Source organism: Ictidomys tridecemlineatus, chromosome 3 (genome assembly GCF_052094955.1).
Source record: "Ictidomys tridecemlineatus isolate mIctTri1 chromosome 3, mIctTri1.hap1, whole genome shotgun sequence".
Classification (NCBI taxonomy): Eukaryota; Metazoa; Chordata; class Mammalia; order Rodentia; family Sciuridae; genus Ictidomys; species Ictidomys tridecemlineatus.
In genome coordinates this window covers 215,203,310-215,224,914 of record NC_135479.1, presented here as the reverse complement: position 1 = coordinate 215,224,914, position 21,605 = coordinate 215,203,310, and the positions used below count along the sequence as shown (strand labels likewise).

Here is a 21,605-nt window from a genome sequence, read left to right as displayed (position 1 = left end):
AAATACAAAGGGTGATTCAGTAACTCACAGTTAGGCTTGTGACACTCACAGACACACCTTCCACAATGATACCATAACGAGGGTGGAAGGAGCAGAGCCACCAGAGGAAAGACCATGCCACTGAAATCAGTATAAACCGGAAGCATGTTTCTATGTTGTAAGCCTTAGATCAACCACTAAGAACATCCATGGAAACCCACAGAGAACATCACAGATCAGGAACAAGCATGTCCTGGAGTTTCAGCCAGAGCAATTAAGTAAAAGAAATAAAAGGCATCCGTATTGGAAAGGAAAAAGTAAAACTACCTTCTCATAGATGAGAACAACTTGTACAGAGAAATTCCTAAGTAATCCACAAAAATTATAAACAAGTTCAGTAAGGTTCCAAGATACAAAAGCAATATGCAAAATTCAACTCTATTTCTACACATGAATAATCCAAAAAGGAGAATAAGAAAACAATTAGCAAAGACATTCAATGGCCCCAACCTCACACCACACATGAAATTAAATTAGACCAAAGACCTAAAATGTTTAACAGTTGAAATATAAATTATAAAAGTCATAGATGTAAATCTGTGTCTTGGCTAAAGCAAGTTTCTTAGATATCTGAGACAAAAGCAGAAGCAACAAAGAATAAAGCCTCTGAACTTCTGTGAAAACTAGAAACTTTTGTGCTTCTAAGAATAGACTCAACAAAGGGAAAAACAAACAAACAGAGAATTGGAAAAGAAAATGTGCAAACTTATCTAATAGGGTTATATTACCCAAAACATACAATGAATTCTTATAACTCAACAACTAAAGGACAAACAATCCAAATTAAAATCAGGTAAAAGACTACAAACAGATGCTTCTCCAAAGTTCCACAAATAGCCAACAAATTCATGAAAACTTCATCACCATTAGCCCTTGGAGAAATCCAAATCAAATGATGACAAGAGACTACTTCACATACAGCAAGTTTCTAACAGTGAAGCTACCAAGGGTTAAGGACATGGGGACAGCCAGTGGGGACACGAAATGGGCAACCACTGAAGTAAACAATCTGGTAGTTTTTTGAAAGAGCTAAAATTACTATATGACCCTGCAATTCCTCTCCATAGGTCCACAGAAATATCTGTACATGAGTGTTCACAGGAGTGTAATTCACAGCAGCTAAACACTGGAAACCAGAACAGCAAAAACTTACTAATGGACAGAGTGCAGCATGTCTGGGATGCCTGTACGTGGAATATTATCAGTCCTAAAAAGAATAAAGAAATCCACACTACCAAAAGAATGCTTCACGGATGAACCTCAGGAGCACGTAAATGAAAGGAGGCACACAGCCTCAGGAAAAACAAGGCGCTAAGCAACTCAATGAGACCCTGGCTCTAAATAAAAATACGAAAAATAGGGCTGGTGGTGTGGCTCCGTAGTGGAGTTCCCCTGGGTTCAAGCCCCAGTAAACCACTCGCCCCAAAAAAGAAAGAAGCCACACAGGACGTCACAGCATACTTCACATGTAGACCAGGCGCAGCTGGAGGAAGACGCAGGCGGGCGGCCGGGTGACGGAGGGCCTCAAACGTCCCGGCATCTCCCCTGAGGATCCCGCAGGACGGTGCGGCTCGGGGTTACACAGTCCCGCCGCTGGGCCGCTCACGACATGTGTCTGACATCTTGGTCCGGAGGACTGGAGCTAGGGATGCTCACCACCCCGCCTCGGCCGCAGACCCCTTTCTTCTACATTCTGACGCAGGGTCTCACTAAGCTGCAGAAGCTCCGGGGCCCGGCTCCGCGGACCTGTTCCTCCCCTCCTGCACTGACCTGCTCCTCCCCTCCTGCACTGACCTGCTCCTCCCCTCCTGCACTGACCTGCTCCTCCCCTCCTGGCACTGACCTGCTCCTCCCCTCCTGCACTGACCTGCTCCTCCCCTCCTGCACTGACCTGCTCCTCCCCTCCTGCACTGACCTGCTCCTCCCCTCCTGCACTGACCTGCTCCTCCCCTCCTGCACTGACCTGCTCCTCCCCTCCTGCACTGACCTGCTCCTCCCCTCCTGGCACTGACCTGCTCCTCCCCTCCTGCACTGACCTGCTCCTCCCCTCCTGGCACTGACCTGCTCCTCCCCTCCTGCACTGACCTGCTCCTCCCCTCCTGCACTGACCTGCTCCTCCCCTCCTGCACTGACCTGCTCCTCCCCTCCTGGCACTGACCTGCTCCTCCCCTCCTGCACTGACCTGCTCCTCCCCTCCTGCACTGACCTGCTCCTCCCCTCCGGCACTGACCTGCTCCTCCCCTCCTGGCACTGACCTGCTCCTCCCCTCCTGGCACTGACCTGCTCCTCCCCTCCTGGCACTGACCTGCTCCTCCCCTCCTGGCACTGACCTGCTCCTCCCCTCCTGGCACTGACCTGCTCCTCCCCTCCTGCACTGACCTGCTCCTCCCCTCCTGCACTGACCTGCTCCTCCCCTCCTGGCACTGACCTGCTCCTCCCCTCCTGCACTGACCTGCTCCTCCCCTCCTGGCACTGACCTGCTCCTCCCCTCCTGGCACTGACCTGCTCCTCCCCTCCTGCACTGACCTGCTCCTCCCCTCCTGCACTGACCTGCTCCTCCCCTCCTGGCACTGACCTGCTCCTCCCCTCCTGCACTGACCTGCTCCTCCCCTCCTGCACTGACCTGCTCCTCCCCTCCTGCACTGACCTGCTCCTCCCCTCCGGCACTGACCTGCTCCTCCCCTCCTGGCACTGACCTGCTCCTCCCCTCCTGGCACTGACCTGCTCCTCCCCTCCTGGCACTGACCTGCTCCTCCCCTCCTGGCACTGACCTGCTCCTCCCCTCCTGGCACTGACCTGCTCCTCCCCTCCTGCACTGACCTGCTCCTCCCCTCCTGGCACTGACCTGCTCCTCCCCTCCTGCACTGACCTGCTCCTCCCCTCCTGCACTGACCTGCTCCTCCCCTCCTGGCACTGACCTGCTCCTCCCCTCCTGGCACTGACCTGCTCCTCCCCTCCTGGCACTGACCTGCTCCTCCCCTCCTGGCACTGACCTGCTCCTCCCCTCCTGCACTGACCTGCTCCTCCCCTCCTGGCACTGACCTGCTCCTCCCCTCCTGCACTGACCTGCTCCTCCCCTCCTGCACTGACCTGCTCCTCCCCTCCTGGCACTGACCTGCTCCTCCCCTCCTGGCACTGACCTGCTCCTCCCCTCCTGGCACTGACCTGCTCCTCCCCTCCGGCACTGACCTGCTCCTCCCCTCCGGCACTGACCTGCTCCTCCCCTCCTGCACTGACCTGCTCCTCCCCTCCGGCACTGACCTGCTCCTCCCCTCCGGCACTGACCTGCTCCTCCCCTCCTGGCACTGACCTGCTCCTCCCCTCCTGGCACTGACCTGCTCCTCCCCTCCGGCACTGACCTGCTCCTCCCCTCCGGCACTGACCTGCTCCTCCCCTCCTGCACTGACCTGCTCCTCCCCTCCGGCACTGACCTGCTCCTCCCCTCCTGCACTGACCTGCTCCTCCCCTCCGGCACTGACCTGCTCCTCCCCTCCGGCACTGACCTGCTCCTCCCCTCCGGCACTGACCTGCTCCTCCCCTCCTGCACTGACCTGCTCCTCCCCTCCTGCACTGACCTGCTCCTCCCCTCCGGCACTGACCTGCTCCTCCCCTCCGGCACTGACCTGCTCCTCCCCTCCTGGCACTGACCTGCTCCTCCCCTCCTGGCACTGACCTGCTCCTCCCCTCCTGGCACTGACCTGCTCCTCCCCTCCTGGCACTGACCTGCTCCTCCCCTCCTGGCACTGACCTGCTCCTCCCCTCCTGGCACTGACCTGCTCCTCCCCTCCTGGCACTGACCTGCTCCTCCCCTCCTGGCACTGACCTGCTCCTCCCCTCCTGGCACTGACCTGCTCCTCCCCTCCTGGCACTGACCTGCTCCTCCCCTCCTGGCACTGACCTGCTCCTCCCCTCCTGGCACTGACCTGCTCCTCCCCTCCTGCACTGACCTGCTCCTCCCCTCCTGCACTGACCTGCTCCTCCCCTCCTGCACTGACCTGCTCCTCCCCTCCTGCACTGACCTGCTCCTCCCCTCCTGGCACTGACCTGCTCCTCCCCTCCTGGCACTGACCTGTCCCGGAGCCCACACCCCCGCCCCCGGGACCGCACCTAAGGTCTCAGAAAAGGCGCTCCCAGGTTCACACGGGAACCTCAACCCAACGGAGAGCCCACTCCCCGGAGGGGGAGATGCGGCTTGGGCCTGGCAACGCCGGGGCCCGCCCGAGGCGGCGGCCGCGCTCCCCCGAGCCCCGCACGCGCGGCGCCCGCCCCGGACCCTCCTGGGCCGCCTCACCTTGGCCCCCGCGACACCGGCCGAGGCGGGCGGCAGGGTCACCTCCGGGCGCGGGACGGGGGGCGCGGGGCCGGGCAGAGCCTCCCCCTTGGGCCGCACTGCGGCCTGGTGCACACGGGCTCGCAGCCCCCTCACTTTGCCCATCTTGCCCGCGCCGCCGCACACACGGAAGAGCCTCCCGGAAGCCGTCCAGTGGCGCTAGCCGCCGGTCAGAAACGCGCTCCGCATCCACCGGGTTCCGCGCCTGCCGCCCGGAAGCGCCGCCTCTCCGGCGCGCGTGCGCAGTGCTGCCGCCTGCTGGCTGGAATGCGGCGCTTCCGGGCTGCGCTGGAGCGCGCTGTGGCACATACTCGGAGGAATGGCTACGGTTGCAAAGGCCCCGGGGCGATGGAACGAGCCAAGGCCTCCGGTGCGTGAAGGAGAAGTGGCCTTTCTCTATGGAAGGACTGGGACAGAGCAGGTGCCTCTGGCCCGGGCCAGGCCGCGATGGTGGAGCAGGTCCTTTGGACTTGGCGTTGACCTCTCTGTGTACACTCCTGCATTTAGTCGCTAAACAGTTCCCTGAAAGTGGACATTAGGGGTCAGCTTAAAAGGGAACTGTCAGATCGCTGCGGTGAGCACTGACGGAGCTGCCCGTCCATCAGCAGGGCCTCCTGGCCAGGCCTGGCTCTCAGCCGGTTCCCCCGGCCAACTCCATGGGACAAGGGACTCTAAAAATCATTCTTCCTGTCCCAAGCCCTTCCCCTCCTGCCATAAGCCCCATAAAATTCCAGTCCCGTGGAGCCCCCCCGAGGGTCCTCCTCAGACCTGTCCACTTTGTTGGTCTGGTGGAGTTCTGCCGGGAGTGAGTCTCGATAAAGCCTCCTTCAGCGGCCTTTTAAAAATCTGCCGCCTCTTGGTGGCCGCCTTGCCTGACCTTACAGGAAGGAGGCCAGCACTTTGCCTTCCAGGGCAGTCCGCCCAGCAGGGGTGATTAGAAAAACAGAGCACGCCTCAGCTGCACAGCTCCCTTGGACACACAAAGCTGACCTATCTAGAACACAACAACTAAACAGGCCTTGTTTTAGGCCACAAAGCCAGGGGCGGAGTCTAAGCCCAGCCAAGGTGGCAGTGGTGACTGTCCGTCAGGGAACAGGGAGCGTTAGGACCGGCCAGACACAAACTCCACAGATGAGTCAAAACCCCTTTATTCAGGACTGAAGTCGTGGTTCAGGTGGACCCGCTGTCCTGTTGGGAATGAGCCACTGAAGGAAGGAGGGGCTAGGCTTATGTAGGTTGGCGAGTGTATCAGTCTGGACACTCAGGAACGTGGGGTCTGCTTTATAGATCCACGAATGTCAGTGTGAGCGCTCAGGAATTTGAGTTTGGGGGTTGGGGCCTGTGGTCAGCATCTGGAGAGGATTTACTTTGGGAAGGATTCATGCTTGCCAGAGACTATCTTTCAGGTTTGAAGAGACACCTTCTCCCCACCTGCAGCCAGCACTGGGGAGGATCTATTCGGGGGTAGATGAAAGCTATCAATGTTTGACTTTCTTCTTTGCTCCCTTTTCCCAGGCCTCGCTGTTTGGAGGTTTGTCGTTTTCCGTATCTTTTACATGGGAACTTTCACCTCCTGGCTCCAGAAAGAAAAGGGGACACCAGGACAACCCTGTTGGACCTGCCTCTTCCCCTGAGTGATCCTCAGGTCAAAGTAGCACCTGTGCGGCCCTCAACACCAGCAGGAAAGTGCTGAGGGGTATTGCAGTGGGAGTCTTCCTGCCCCTCACCCCAGTCCTTAGTACCCTCCAGGTCTCAACTCAGATTATTGGCTTCCTATTTGCTTTCTAGAAATTTCCAAACAAAAAGTACTGATGACAATAAATTTTTCATTTTCCTTACGTCACATTGATACCACCAGTTATATTGGTGATAAGTTCTGCTTCCTCACATGAAGTCTGAACATTAGTGAAAGACACCAAGGCAAGCACATGAAGCAGGGTTTATTTACAAAGGGGTCGCATAGACTTCTCCCTGGAGGGAGGAAAGGGGACAGCTGGTGTCCTGGTATCCTAAGAGTGAGGTATTGTCATGATGGCAAACGGTGGGACTTACACAGTCGAGGGAGAGAAATAAAGAATGTCTACACGCTTCTGCCCTTTTCGATGCTTTATTCACTCCATACAATTTCACAATATAGGTTCTTAATCAAGAAAACAACAATCCTTCACTCGGGGCGTGGCAATAGACATAATCAATTCACAGCAAACAATTCTGGATTAATTGTAAGCACTGCAGACACACTTAATCACGACAGGCTCATGACACACATTCCCTCTGTGTGCTAAGTTCAGAAGTCTCAAACCTTGGGCTTTATGTCCAGCAGATGCCCACTCACTCAGACCACGGTGACCAGGTCTGGAACCAAGGCAGGCTTTTCTGGTGTGGAGTGGACGCCCAGTTGAGGAGGGGGTCTTAGGGAGGAGTTGCGGCTCTCACCAAGGTCCAGATGAGGCTGTAGAGTGTGAGAGCAGTGAGGTTCACGCAGAGGCTCAGGGAATGGTGGCAGTGATGGGATGTCGGGTCCTCGGCAGGCTCTCCAGCCCGAGTGTATCCTTGTTTCGGCTGGCTGAATCCCTGTTCATCAGCTCTATCATTTATATTAAATTGGGGGGGTTGACCCCCCCTTTCAATCCTTATCAGCTACCACTGGATTTGTCAGTGACATCCTTTACCTGGGGTCAGAAACATCTGGTCTGTGGTCTCCACCCTGATCTTCTCGCCTTTCCCTCTTATCAGGGTGAGGAGAATAACTTGTCTGAGGCCACACTGGAGGGCTGTGGGTGGCCTGGGGAGACTGCAGGCTTCAAACTGGAGTTTTAAAGTGGAGTTGCTCGGGCCATCCTCACAGGCGTTCCTTTTATATATTCCAGGCTCCCTTTGTACTCCTGCCCTCTCCCCTTATCTCTCTCCTTCCTGACTAGGCCCAGGAATGCTCCTGGGATGGCCAAAAGGTGGGGCACCAGTGGGCTTAGGGGGAAGGGCAGGGTGGAGCAGCCCAGGACACAAAGGAGGGGCAGTCCTGGGACAGGTTACCTTAGCAACAGGTTGGAGCAGGCCAGGTTACCTTGGTAAGGGTGGAGGGAGGGCTCTGAAGGAATTAACGGTTTCAATCCCTCAGGGGACAGTCTCCAACTTGCTGGACTCACTCAAAATTGGCCTCCTTGATCAGACCTGACTCAATTTACCTATCTACACTGACTGCCTGTCTGATTCTGGCTTCAGCATCAGTCTGCTCTCTCTACACGGTTCTCCTTCCATGAAATAGAGAGCCCCCTATGTGTCCCCATGGCTCCGGGCAGTGCCAGGGACCTCTGTACTGAAAGCTCCAAGTCCCTTCTGACCCCTGGGCCACTGTCTGTGACAAATCTCTGCCAAGGTCTCGGCTTGGCACCAGAATCATGAGCCACCACACAGCTTCGTAGGTTCAAACAGCAATTCTTTATTCCCGCTCTCACCGCCTCCACACAGGTCCAGGGGCAATCTCATTCTGCCGTCTCCCATAATTCACCTACTCCATGAGGCTATCTCCAAATCCCATTTTAATCTCACGAGAACTCAACGGGAACAAGCAGCAGGAACACCCTAATCCCAGCAATAATCTTCAATCTCCAACTTCCCTAAAACCCATTATCTTAAACTGGCAAGGCCTTAAACTCAAGGAGCCGGTTACTTCCTCAAACCTGATCAGCTCTAATCCCGGATCCGCCTTCGTCCTTGAGCAAGGTCACCTTATTAAAGCATGCATGCAATGTCCCATCGAATGTCCTCTAAACAGCATGGGGTACGCTTGGCAAGGAAATTTTGATGCGTCATTCCTACTTGGTAATGGCCCTCAGCAACTCTCCCTCACAATCTGGTATTCTGCTCTTTCGATTCAGTGGGGAAAGTCTTGGTGTAGTTATTAGATATGGAAAATGACAAACCCCAAAATAGTGTGGCCTGGGAACAGGGAGTGCAGAGAAGGGAGCACCCTGATGGCATTGATTCTTTGCCAGTGACAGATCAATCCCAAGAAAAGAAGCATTTATCCTCACCCAAATAAGTCCTTGCCCAGGGACAGTACATGAGGACCTGAAGGGAAAGAGACAAGCTCTGAATGCTGACCCCAGACCCTTCATTCTTCCCCAAGTAAAAATATTGCCCAGTAAAAACAAATTTTCAAACTCTCTCAAACCTGTTTCCTGAATGCCCAAACTGACCGCTGTCCCTAGACTCTTCCTGTGAGGATGGCCTGAGGCCTGAGCCCAAGCAACTCCACTTTAAAACTCCAGTTTGAAACCTGCAGTCTCCCCAGGCCACCCACAGAGCCCTCCAGTGTGGCCCTCAGGCACCAACCGGTCACTTCCCCCACCCTGACAAGCTCAGAGTGAAGTCTCTGGCAGGCTGTCCTGGCCCAATAAGGGGGAAAGGAAAGGCGAAAAGATCAGGGTGGGAACCACCAGACCACATGCTTTAGCCCAGGGTCACTGAGAGACCCCCTTGGCAGCTGATAAGGATTGAAAGGGGGGTTAAAAGTAAAAGGAAAGTGACCACAACACTCGGAGCAACCAAGAGATCTTTATTGCAGCAGTGCAACACAGGAGAAAAGAGAGAAAGAGAAGGGGGGCGCGGCTGGGGAAGGCTTTTATAGCCCTTCTGCTGTGCTGCCTAAATCTAACAGGGGCTCTGGGTTTGCAAGCTGCCTTGTTGCCACAAGGGGGTTAAGTGCTCGGCCTTGAGTGGTGGGCTGAGTATTCAGCCTTGAGCGGGGGCTTGGGTGTTGGGCTTGAAGCAAACAGGTGATAAAGAGCCAGACAGAGGGTTTGAGTGACCAGGTCATCCTGCAGCTAACTTTATTTGGCATGCCCTGCAGACAACTTATTCAGCCTGTCCTGCACCTAACAAAAAGGCCCAAAATTTGATATAAATATTGGAGCAAATGAAGGACATTCAGCCAGTCAACACTGATGCCCTCATGCTGGAGAACCTGATGAGGACCTGGACTGACATCCCAACTCTTCTCCTTTGCCTGATTCTCAGCATCTTCCTTATGATAAACCCAAACTAATTCCCTCTTAAGATTGGGAGCCATCTCGCCACAAAGGCATGAAAAGTCAATTTTGGCTTCACTATAAATTACTGCGATTTCTAAACTTGCTTGGAATGCCTGCCCATGCCTTGAACTCACCCATGCCTGGCTTTCCCTGACCAGTTAGCCACCCTCTCTGAAACTTTAGTGGCTCCTTATAAATTCCGGCTTTCCCCAGCCAGATAATGACCCTCTTTGAAGCTCTAATGGCACCTCATAAATTCTGATATTGGGATCTGAATTCACTCCCTAAGTGCTGGACCAGCATTAGCCAGACTTTGTGTTATGCTTGTCAAAATCCTGTTATCTGTAAGTTCTCAAGACAATCCCCCCCCCCTTTTGCAACTTTCTGTGCTATAAACCTGTGCTCCTGGAGAGCTGTAGTGTTGTCTTCTGTTCCCACTGGTTTCGGGAGAGACAGCCCCAGCCCCGGCCGGTCAGAATTACAAGCTTGCTTTAATTTGATTTTAATTGGAGTCAGTGGTATTTTCTTTGCATCGTGGTTTACACCTCACTGCTCTCAAATGCTACAGCCAAATCTTGACCCTGCGGAGAGCTGCAACTTCTCCCTGTGACCCTCTCCTCAGCCAGCTGTCAGTTCCACCCAGGAGAAGCCGACCTTGGTTCCTGACCTGATCACCGTGGTCTGACTGTGCATCTGCTGGACCTGAAGCCTAAGACCTGAGACTTCTGGTCTGACACTTGAGCTTTGCATGCAGAGGGAATGCCTGTCACGAGCCTGTCACGATGAAGTTGTTTGCAGTGCTCGGAATTAATCCAGAATTGTTTGCTGTGAATTGGTTATTGAAAGACAAGTGACTCACTGAAGATGGAAATTAACCAGGAGATTTTATTGGGGGGCTGTCTGAAGGGGAAGAACAGAAGAGGACAGGAGCAGCAGCGTGAGCCTGCGAGCCTCAGTTTCAGAAGGGTTGCCTTGGCGACGTGGAGGGTGCTGATCGGCAGGGTGACTCAGGAACAGCAGAGCAGACACTGTGTCCTGGTCAGAAAACTTTTGACTTTGGCGCCCTTCAGAGAGGAGGTGGAGGGGTAAGGGCTTATATGATGTTCTTCTTGAGAGATGGAAATCTAATATCAGCAGGGAGAAACCAGAAAGCCAAAAGGCAGGTCTCCCACACACCCAACAGTTATTACAGGGCCTAGCATTAGGATTGCCGTTTTCTTGATCAAGAACCTATAGAGTGGGCTGGGGATGTGGCTCAAGCGGTAGTGCGCTCGCCTGGCATGCACGGTCCGCTGGGTTTGATCCTCAGAACCACATAAAAATAAAGATATTGCGTGCATCTAAAAAAACTAAAAAATAAATATTTTTTTTAAAAGTACCTATAGAGTAAAATTGTATTGAGTGATTTGAGTGAATAAAGCATTGACTAGGGCAGAAGCACGTAGACATTCTTTATTTCTCCCCCTGGACTACGTAAGTCGCACCTTTTGCCCATTGCTACACCTCCCCATCTCTCCAGTAAGAGATTCCTAATGCCCTAAACTGACAAGCTCATTAATTAAGCACCTCTCAGTATGACTTATAAGTTATATTATACCCTCCTTTGTCCAGGAACACATTTTCCACCAGGAGAGTGGGTCCATTCCCATGGGTGTAATCCTGTTCCTGAGTAAAAGACTGAGATGCTCTGTGAAGTTTGTGTCTGGCCTGGTCCTTTTGTGCTAACAGTAGGGAGAGAGAGTCAGACAAGGTCCCTGTGGATGTGCAGGGCTTTGAATCTGTCCAGAACTGGGCCAGGTGGTAGCCTGCTGCCTCCTCTGCGGCTGGTGATAAAGGGGCCCAAGGAAATCATGGATGCCGGTGGAGCAGTCTGCTTAGGAGAGGAGATCCACCGGGGTCCCAAGGTAGGGGACACGGCAGGAGCTGCAGCTTCTCGCAGAGCCATGTTGGGCTTGGGGCTCACGGCACACAGGGTGCCTCCACCCAGAGGGATGCCTTCTGCCCACTCCTGCTCCTGGAGTGGTGGGTGCTGGTGCCAGATCAGTAAGAAACTTGATTCAGAAACGCTTCCCAGCAAGCCACCTCTGACCGGCATCTGCCGCAGGACCACCAACTTGAGAGAGGATGCTGCCCTGCTCCTGAGCCCTGTCTGCTGCCTGCTTCCTCCTTGTGCCTGGCCTACCTGGCCTCCACAGCTGTCCCCGCAGGCCTCTGCCCTGAAGGCTTTGCAGGAGGGCAGGGGCTCTCTGGACCCTGGACTTGGACTGCAGCGTTGCCCTGCACAGGAATTGCCCCTATCCCAGGAGTTCCGGGAATTTCCTCGTCTCCGACTTTTTCAGCAATAAAGCCAGAAATCGCAAGCCTGGGTGTGAAGGAGAAGGGGGTGACCAGATGCCCTGGGACAGGGAGCCCTGGCCTTCCCAGGCCTCCCCAGCTACAAACCGGCTTTGGATATCCCGGGGATGAACACCCTCCTTGGGCGCAAACTAATTTTTCTGTTGATGCGTCAGCGAATGTGCCCACATTTCCGTCTGAACCCTGCTCGGGCCCCTTTTCCCCCCAGCGCGGCCTCCGGGCCACACACCACCTAGAGGAGGAGCCCTGGGCCGCGCCCCCTTTCTGGCCCCGAACTGCGGATGCTGCTCCTGCCCCGGGGGCACTCGTGCCCGCGCTCCGGGACTCCCCGCCCTCCTCGCCTGGCTGCTCCTCCCGCCCAGGGCCGCGGGCAGCTCCGCGGAGCTGCTGCTCAAGGCCAGCGGCCCAGACGGCCCAAGCGCCCCTTCCACCTGCCTGGTTCCAGGCTTCTCCTCCCGGAGAGCAGCGCCCAGTGGGCTGCGGGCTGCAGACAAGCCCCGGGCCCTCGGCCCCTGCCTGGCCCCGGGAGGGGCTCTCTTTCCCAGGAGGAAGGCTCCCATCCACCCCCAGGGGTCAGCCAGGCTTGGAGAGTGGGTTTCCTGCTGGCCTCCGGCCTTCCCGAGCTTGCTTCCCCGTCTAAGGGGCTTCAAGGAGGGTCTTTGAGGACCCATGAGTAAGCCCCTCCAGCAGCAGCGAGCTCAGTAGACTTGGATGGGAAGTGGCACCCTCAGAGTGGGCACTGCTAGCAGAGGCCCAGGTCCTCCCCTGCTGCAGCCCGCAGGGAGCAAAGTCCTGCTCAGGGCAGGGTCAGCTTCTCCCTGGCCCATTCTTTGGGACCAACTGGCAAGCCAGAGGAAGCTGCTCTGGGAACCGAGGGCATGTAATACCGCAGGTTATGGTGACCAGTCCTGCTCCCCCACACGTTGAAGTCTGAACATTGGAGAAGCACTCTGAGCCAAGCAGGTGAAGCAGGGCTTATTTAAAAAGGGGTCACATAGACTCCTCCAGGGAGGGAGAAGGGGCCATAGCTGGTGTCCTGGTATCCCAAGAGGCGAGGTGTTCCGCCTTTTTATAAGTCCCAGGCTTCCTGTGTTCTCCTGCCCTCTCCCCTTTCTCTCTCCTTCCTGTGGACGTGACTAGGCCCAGGAATGCTCCGTGGGACGGCCAAAGGTGGGAGCCAGGTGGGCTGAGGGGGAAGGGCAGGTGGAGCAGCCCAGGACACAGTATTAACAACCTGTGGCTCCCAGTGGGGAGGGGCAACTCCTGGGACAGGTCACCTTGGCAACAGGTTGGAGCAGGGCAGGTTCTTTTTTTTTTTTTTAATATTTACTTTTCAGTTGTAGTTGGACACAATACCTTTATTTTATTTATTTATTTTTTAGTGTGGTGCTGAGGATCGAACCCAGGGCCCCCCACTTGTGAGGCGGGCGCTAACCACTGACCTACAACTCCAATCCCAGGGACAGACTCTTGATAAGGGTGGAGGGAGGGCTCTGAAGGCATTAGCATTTCAGTCCCTCAGGGGACAGTCTCCAACTTGCTGGACTCACTCAAAACTGGCCTCCTTGATGACCTGACTTGATTTACCCGTCTACACTGACTGCCTCTCTGGCTTCACAGCAGTCTCCAGGGTCAGCTGCCCAGGCCTGCCCCTGCCCGCTGGCCGTGAGCTCCTCTCTGGGCTGCAGGTTGGGAGATGGAGGTAGAGACACAAGTCCCACAGCCCAGCTCCACCAGGGCTGATGCTGCAGAGACGCCCCAGATGCTTCCCAGCAGCCACCAGGCCTGGGTGTGCCCCCTGTGCCAGGTGGTGGTGCTGGCACCTGCTGTGGCCAACCTCCGTGCCGCCTCTGCACTGCCAGGCGAGCTGACTTGGTCTCCAGGACCAGACTGACCAGGCAGGGCCTGGCATGCTGGGCTGGGAGAAGACAGCTGGGTTAAAAACCATGACCAGGCACCATGGCACACACCCGTGACCCCAGCTTCTTAGGAAACCGAGGCAGGAGGATGGTGAGGTTCAGGCCAGCCTGGCACCTTAGCAAGACCTGCCTCAAAATAAGAAGGCCTGGGATATGGCCCCTTGGCAGAGCCCCCAGCCTGTTCGAGGCCCTGAATTTGACCCTCCATACAAAACAGACAGACAAGCAAAGACGTGAGTTTCTATGTCTCCCCACATCCTAGTGCACAGAGTGCCTACCACATGGCTTCTGGGGTCACTTCTGCCTACTTGGGACCCAGTCCGCAGCAGATGGAGCCCCTCCCGCCTGGTGCTGGGCTGTGAAGTTCCCACCTTTGGAAACCCCTGGGGTAAAAATAACCCAGAGGACTGGGGTGAAAATAACCCCAGAGTTGGATGCTGGGGCGGTCAGGAGGAAGCAGTGGGGCTTGGGAGGAAGAGGGCAGCGGAAGAGGGGGACAGTGCCTGGGCGGAGGGAGGGCCAGCACAGGCTGTCCCCTCTTTCCCTCCTTGCCACCGTCTTCTGAACCAGACCAGGGGCTGGCTTCTGGGTCTGTCTGAGGATTTGATGAACTGATTGGTAACAACATCCTTTTCTGAATATATTGGGAACACATGGCATTGTAGGCAGTTGGGAAACACAGAAACTGTTTGAAAATGTTGAAATCCACACCATTGTCCAGGGCTGCGCAGGGCATGGTGGCCACCCAGGGCCTTGTGTTCTCCCTGTCCATATGCAGACTTTTTTTTTTTTTTTAATACTGAGGATTGAACCCCAGGGCACTTACCACTGAGCCACATCCCAGCCCTTTTTGTATTTTATTTAGACAGAGGGTCTCACTGAGTTGTTTGGGGCCTTGCCTAGTTGCTGAGGCTGGCCTGGACTTGATCCTCCTGCCTCAGCCTCCTGTGTTGCTAAGATTACAGGCTCGCACCTCCATGCCCAATCGGCTGGCGGCCTTTATGGACCTGGGATTTCCACCGTTGCTCAAGTGTGAAGGGGTGAGTCTTCTGGCCATTAGCCCAGCCCTCCCCTGTGGGACCTCCAGTGAGTCACACCCACATGAGAGAGAACATGCCCTGCTGGAGGCCGCTCTACCTCAGCCTCACCCCATGGGGACAGCCTCTGTCAGGCCCAGTCATCTAGAGGGACTTCCAGCCCCACCCGACCTTGCATGCCAGGCTGCTGGGCCCTGACCCTACCCCACGTGTCCTCTGGGAATTTCCAATAAGTCACCTGCTCCAGCAGGTACCTCACCCCCTCTTACGGATGCAAAAAGGGGACATCCAGAGCTGACCTGGGGAGGTGCAGCCAGCTGCCCACACTGCAGCCCAGCTTTCTGCAGCTGGGAGGTCACTGCTCACCTGCTCAGCTCTGTGTGCGAGGAGCTGCCCAGCCCTGGGGCATCTCTTTTACCATCTAGGGGTGTGGGTTCATGGTCTCTGTTCAGCAAAGAATTGAAGAACAGGACACAGAGGCAGCAGCAGAAGCAGGTTTGTTGAAAGACAGAAGATACAGAGGGAGACTTCTCGGGAGAGAAGGGCCCAGAGCTGGGAGTCTGCTGGGGCGTGGGGCCTGTTCCTTCCAGGGTCTCTGGAGTCTCCTCCCGTCCTTCTCTCCTCCCTGTCCACGGCTCCTCACTGTTATAGGTGGTGCCCCCGGGTCCCCGGGTCTGTTTTAGCTTTTCTGTTGGGTCCCCTGCTTGGGAGCACGAGTGCAGAAGTGTCTGCTCGTCAGGTCCCCACGCGTCCACGAGCTCTTCCATCAAGCAGGAAGGGGGCCTCATCAGAAGACCCTCTCCACGCTCCTCGTCCCGCCCTCCTCAGTCGCCATCCTGCGCTGGCTGCCTGGGCCCCGCGGCAGCTCCCTCGTTTCAGGACCTCAGGGGAGAAGGAGGGGGAGGCAGTCTCTAGCTGGCAGGGCTTCCCGGGGAAGATGGGTGGCAGCCCTCTGGGAAGCCGTGCAGGATGAGGGCCCCCAGGAGGGCGAGGGAGGGAGAGACGGCCTCCCGGCCGCGCTGCCACCCCTGGGCCCCATGGGCAGAGACTGGAGCACCACCCGGGTATCCTGGGGAGCTGGGGAGCCAGATGGAGCTTCGGTCCCTTTGGGAGGAGGAGAAACTGGTGGGAGAGGGCCAGACAGGGTCGTGGAGAGAGGGAGACACGTGGGAGGCCTCAGCGCTGGGTTCCCAACTCTGGCCCCACTCTGCTGTCCTCCACGCTGGTGCCAACACAGCCCTCCTGTGTGCCGGCCAGGCCCCGTAGCGAGGAAGTGGCCCAGGCCTTCACCACCACTTGACTGCCTCTCGGGGACACAGCCCTGTGACAGTGCCACAGCAGGCCCCGAAGAGCAGCTCCTGACCAGTTAGGGACATGAGAGTCACAGGGCAGAGAGGCCTGGCCTGGGACCCTGAGGAGGGAAAGTGTGGGCGGCCGAGGTCCAGGCAGGTGGTCAGACGCGCCTGCGTGGTGGGGCGGGGAGTGAGGAATCCCCCATCCTCTCGCCAGCCCCGGGAAGGCCCAGGTCCCATCCCACCCGCCTCTGGGAGGCCAGGGGGAGCATTTGATTCCTACCCATTACATCGCCGTGATTCTAGGAGAGGCTCCAGAGAACTGGGCCTGAGACTTCGACTTTGTGTCCACTGACCCCTCTGCAGGACCCTGCCCTGTGCCCTCACCAGTCCTCGCAGCCAGAGAGGGAAGGGCCCTGAGGGTCTCCGGGAGCATCATTGCTCGTGGCCGTCAGACCCAGGTCAGGCTCCACGGCCCTTCATCCCTCCTGCCCCTCGCCAGGCGGAGAGCTGAGAAAGTGGGAACAGAGTCGTGGGGGTGGATGCACGGCTCTTCATGCAGGGGCACCCAGTCCTGCAGAATTTCAAGGCAGTCTGGGGGTTCCTGGAACCCACACATTGAACAGGAAATGGTGATTTGGTTAGAACTAGAAAGAGAAGTGACACTGAGTGCAGGCAGAGCCCCCAGGCCAGGCACCCCACCTAACCTTCAGCCCCCACACAGCTCAGCCCCTACACAGGCCTCTATAGTAGAGAGAGGAATCAGGTTTGAATGGCAGAAAAGCATTCTGACCTTCTGGAAGGCATTAGTTCCCTTTCTACCACCAAAGAGCTGTGTCCCAGTTTTATTTTTAACCCATGTCTAATTTTGTTATTCTAATCATGTGAATGCATTCATTGCTGGCCCATATGAACAGACTGCAATGACATGATCTTCCTTATACAACTTTTTGGTTTTCCTCCAGAGTTGATAATTGCTTAATCTTTCTCCTTGCTCAATTTCCTTTGAATCAGACCCAAGTCTCCCCCACCCCACCCCCTCACAGGTCTGAAAAACACTTCTCAGAATAATTCTCCACATGTGAAGAGTGTCAGCTCGGCTGTGTCTGATGAGGGCTGGGTGGCCCATGCAGGTCCCTCAGTGCTAGCCCAGCACCTCTGTGCACTGGGCCTGAGCCCCAGCCCCTCCTGGGGTGGAGCGAGACCTCCTAGGGTGAGAGAGGGAAGCAGGGAGAAGCCGCAGAGAGGAAGGGTGAGGAGGAAGCGCCTGTCCTGGGCCTGGGCTGTGTGGGGAGCTGGCTGTGGGAGCAGCGGTCAGGACTGGGGCTGCAGTGGCCCCACCCCCATCTCTTCCTACACTCACCCGCTGCCCAGCACCCCCAGGGCCTAGGCTCTCCGCCTGCCTATCTGGTGTGGCTCAGGGGATCAAGGGAGAGCTCTGTGGTTTTCTGGGCTCACCCCCCCCTACGCCCTGCCTCCTGCCAGCCCCGCCTCCCGCCTCTGCCTGACTCCACTCTGCAGGAGGAAGTGGGGGGGTGTCAGAACCAAGAAGAGGCGACCTTGGGGGAGGGAGAGCCAGGCGCCAGTCACTGGGGAAGGGAGGTGGGGAGGGGCCAGAAAAGCAAAGCCAGAGGAGGAGGCTGAGGCCCGGAATGCTGACCAGCTCCGCTCTGCTCTGGTCACACGTGGTGTTCTCCAGGGACCAAGTGTGTCCTGGCTCTGCACTGATGGCTCATTCCTCTCCCTGTTCCTCTGCTGGACTGGACCACTGGTGCCTCTGTGGGTGATGCTGACCTCTAGGTTCTCCTCCCTCACCAGGCCCCCAGGCTCTCAGCCTCCAGCCTCCCCTCAGTGCCAGCCCAGCACCTCTGTGCACTGGGCCTGAGCCCCTGCGGCACATTCTCCACCACGGGAGACTCTTCAGCCTCTGTGCAAATGGGGTTTCCTCGGTGGGACTTTCCAGCATCCTACCGGTGTTACTCAGCTTACCATTGCTGTGACAAAATGCCTGAGAACAACAATTTAAAAAGAGAAAAGATTTATTATGGCTTACGATTTTATAGGTTTCAGTCCATGGTTGGGCAGTGCTCTACCACTGACCTACATCCCCAGCACGGTCCTCGGTGGGTTGGCTCCCTTGTTCTGGAGCCTGTGATGAGGGAAACATCATAGCATGTGACAGAGGAAGGTACTCACCTTAGGGTGGCCAGGAAGCGTTATGGTAGGGAGCATGGTAGTGAAGCAGACCTCCTGGGGGCTGTCAGAGCCCTAGGGCCCAATCTCCGCTCACAGGGCTCCCTCTCGGAACATGGCTGCACTGGGGCCAACCTTCAGTGCTTGAGCCTTGGCAGGACATTCACACCCAAACCACGGCAGCCGGTCACCAAGAAGCCCCTGCCCTGCTCTTGGGCTGCGTGGGGAGGGTGGCTGGGTAAAGCGAGGCGGGGACACAGGACACAGGACACAGGACAGTGCTCTGGATGGGAGGGGACAGCGTTCTGGAAGGCAGGTCATGTACCCTGTGCACAGGGAGCCCCACCGTCATCCACAGCAAAGCCCCCCACCGGGCCGTTTCTAGAAGGCGCTGCCCAGAAGGTGGGATGGACCTTCTAGCTGGCCCAGGGCGTACAGGAGCCCAGAAGTCTGCTTGCCGATGCTGAGAGGCAGGAGACCGTGGCCTTGGTGCCCGCTGGAGCCGCTCCTCAGCATGTGCAGGTCAGAACGTACCGCAACTCCTAGCCTGGACCAGCAGACTCCTCCTCCAAAGAGGCTGCAGCGGCCCTAAGCTAGCAGGGCTCTGGGGACGGGCCCTCCAGCCCGGCGCCCCGCCACGGCCTTCTCCAGCCACCACTCTCTCATGCTCCTCCGAGCCGTGGTCTCTCCTGACTTGGCCAGGCCTGGATTTTGTATTAAAGCTCCAAGTACTTGTTGGAGCCTCACATCAAGAGAAGCCAGCAGCCTCTGACTCCAGACGTGCATCATGCGTGGGGTGAGGGACAAGTACCAAGTGGGGACAGTGGAACAGAGTCTGCAAAGGGACACAAGGTCGGGAAGGACTGTCCTGTCCTCAGGGGGCCTCCCTGAGGAGGTCAATGTCCTGCAGGAAGTCCAGGGTCCTCATTGTCCCCTGCACACCCCAGCCTGGCCAGGTCCCCTGTGGCTGGACGGCTCCTGCTGTCATCGGATGCCTGCCTGGCCCCTCTGGCCTCCTGTGCCATGGCATCCACCCATGGCCACAGCCCAGAGAGCCCCACACTTCCCAAACTGAGCTGGGTTCCGCCTCCGACTGCTGCAGGTCCCCAGCTTCGCCCCCAAGTGACCTTCCTGGCCCCAGGGCCAGCCCTGGCTTCACAGATCACCTCCTTCCCTGAACCCCTGCTGGTGCACAGACACTTGGGATTGCCCCGGCTTCCTCTGGACAGAGCTCTGTCGTGGGCTGCCATCTGGACACCACCACAGCTGTCCGTGCTGCACAGCTGCAGTGCAGGCATCGGGTCACCCAGATTTCTCTGGGTTGGAATTTGAATGGTGCATCTTTCCGACCCTTCCCTTTATCCTACCTGCATCACCACCTGCAAAGTGGGTTTCATATGTGCTGCAGTCTGGCTGGGCACAAAATCACCGAGCCACCACACAGCCTTGTAGATTCAAACAGCAACTCTTTGTTCCCGAACTCTCACCGACACTCTACCCACACTTCCCGTGAACACCCTGCCTCTACCAGGCTCCGTGCACCAATTCTCTCAGAACCCTGTGAGAACTCAATGGGAACTCCAAAGGAGCGGGTGCCTGAGGCAGCAGGATAACCCTAATCCCAGTAGAATCCGCCCTAAACCTGGAGCCGCCCTATTTCCAGCAAGATCCACCCTAAACCCGGAGCCACCCTAATCTCTGAGCAGGGTCACCTTTCAACCCCAAATGCCAGGCATCATTCCTACTTGGCTATGGCTCTCAGCACATATGGGCAGCAGAGTTGGGTCACTTATTTATTTATTTATTAGTTGAAGATGGATACAGCACCTTGATTTTATTTATTTATGTTTATGCAGTGCTGAGAATCGAACCCAGTGCCTCACAGGTGCTAGGTAAGCGCTCTACCACTGAGCGACAGCCCCAGCCCACTTGGGTCAGGTTTAAAGACCCCACCGGCCTGCATTTGTCTTGGATTCCGTGTGATCTGAAATGGCTGGAGTTAGGCAGGCTGTTTAGTTTTGTTTTCCGTTTGCCTCCTGTTTCCCATTTTCCTGTGCAGTTATGAGTTGCATAGGTATTTATACGTCACGTCTTAGTTCACCCATTGGCTCTTGGCTGATGCTCCAGGGATTGACACCCACCACCCTGGCTGTCTCCCAGGGAAGTGCAGAGGCAGCTGGCAACTCTGCCCCTTCCTGTGTGCCCCACCCCTTGGCACTGTGCTGGTCTTGTAGTTTACATCTACGGGTGTCGAAAACCCGCCAGACCGTGTTGCAAGTGTTGTGTTTGATGCATTTAAAGGAACTTAAGAAAAAAGTGGTCAATGGTGTTTGCCCTGATACTTCTCCTTTCCACTGCTCTGACTTCATTTCTAAGTTTCCAGGTTTCTCTCTTGGATCATTTCCCTTTTGCCGACGATTTATTTCCACTATGTTTTCTGGGAACAGATTCCCTTAGTTTTCCTTCATCTAAGAATGTCTTTATTTTCCTTTCACTCATGAGGAATAGTTTTGCTGGATATGGAAACCTGGGTGGAGAGTTCTTTTCTTTAATGTCTCTATAAACTGTTGCTCATGATCTGCTGGCCTGCAGGTTTTCAGATGAGAAATCCGAGCTGGGGGGGGTTCCTCTGAAGGTGTCTTACCACCCCCATCCCCACTCCCCCACCCCCACCCCATCCCCACCCCCTCCCCCACCGTAGCTCTCAAGACTTCTTTCTTCACCTTTTGTCGTTAGAACCTGAGTGAGATGAAGGGAGCAGGTTCTCTTTGAGTCCGTCCTTTTGAAGTTCACCGACGTCTTGCATCTGTGAATGTGTATTTTCACCAGTTTGGGGACGCTTTAGGCACTAGAGCTTCAATCCTCTCTTCTGTGCCCCCTTGCTCTCTCTGCCGGGATCCAGGGACGCGTGCTGCCCGGCTCTTGTTCATGCTGGGCTCTCTGTCATCACTGAACGGCTCAGGCTGGTCTCCATGTCTACTCACTCTTCCTCCTCTGCCTTCGCCTGCTCCTGTTAAACCCACTCGGCAATCTTTATTTCTGCTCTTAATGTCCACGGGCTTTACCTTCATACTTCCGTACCCTCCTGGTCTAGCATCACCTCTGCGTTTATCTCACGAGTGCCTGGCTCGTCACGGCCCTGTTCACCCCGATTCAGACAGTGGGAGCATGTTTACACGTGGGTCATCTGCATGTGGGTGTCTGACGGTCATCTTTTCTCTCACAAGGCCTCTGGGCTTTCTCTGTCGTTGTTGGAACCGTCCTAGCTTGTGGTCTGGGCACTCTGGTCATTCAACGAGACTGGTCCTCAGGATCCTCCAGACGGCATCGATGGTTCTGTTCCTGCCATCCGTCTGGTTAGGCTGAGCCACAGGTCCAGACCTGCCTCTCAGGGGCAGCGATTCAGG

At 56.2% G+C, this 21,605-nt stretch overlaps 2 protein-coding genes and 1 long non-coding RNA gene across 12 annotated transcripts in view; 2 read left to right on the top strand and 1 right to left on the bottom strand.

The window, feature by feature from the left end:
• Positions 1 to 4,595, bottom strand: part of Slx9 (SLX9 ribosome biogenesis factor) — a 37,247-nt gene extending 32,652 nt beyond the window's left edge. The window contains exon 1 of one of the 3 annotated variants that reach the window (XM_078044788.1): positions 4,331 to 4,595. In XM_078044788.1, the coding sequence (XP_077900914.1) occupies positions 4,331 to 4,474 (144 nt within the window). In that variant the 5' untranslated portion in view covers positions 4,475 to 4,595. The remainder of the gene's footprint in view (positions 1 to 4,330) is intronic. The other 2 variants (XM_078044787.1, XM_078044786.1) reach the window with 2 other exon arrangements.
• Positions 4,571 to 6,212, top strand: LOC144376546 (uncharacterized). The gene is made up of 2 exons (XR_013437127.1): positions 4,571 to 4,739; positions 5,885 to 6,212. It is a non-coding gene; the product is annotated as an uncharacterized LOC144376546 (long non-coding RNA).
• A 6,357-nt stretch (positions 6,213 to 12,569) lies between these two features.
• Positions 12,570 to 21,605, top strand: part of Itgb2 (integrin subunit beta 2) — a 41,922-nt gene continuing 32,886 nt past the window's right edge. Inside the window, exons 1-3 of one of the 8 annotated variants that reach the window (XM_078044773.1) lie at positions 12,571 to 12,720; positions 14,635 to 14,716; positions 16,372 to 16,466. Coding sequence is in view for 2 of the 8 variants with exons in the window: in XM_078044770.1 (XP_077900896.1) it covers positions 15,151 to 15,208; positions 16,372 to 16,466 (153 nt within the window). In the remaining 6 variants the exon portion in view is untranslated. Of the gene's footprint in view, positions 12,721 to 14,634; positions 14,717 to 14,783; positions 15,209 to 16,371; positions 16,467 to 21,499 lie in introns of those variants that run through there. The other 7 variants (XM_078044770.1, XM_078044779.1, XM_078044774.1 and 4 more) reach the window with 7 other exon arrangements.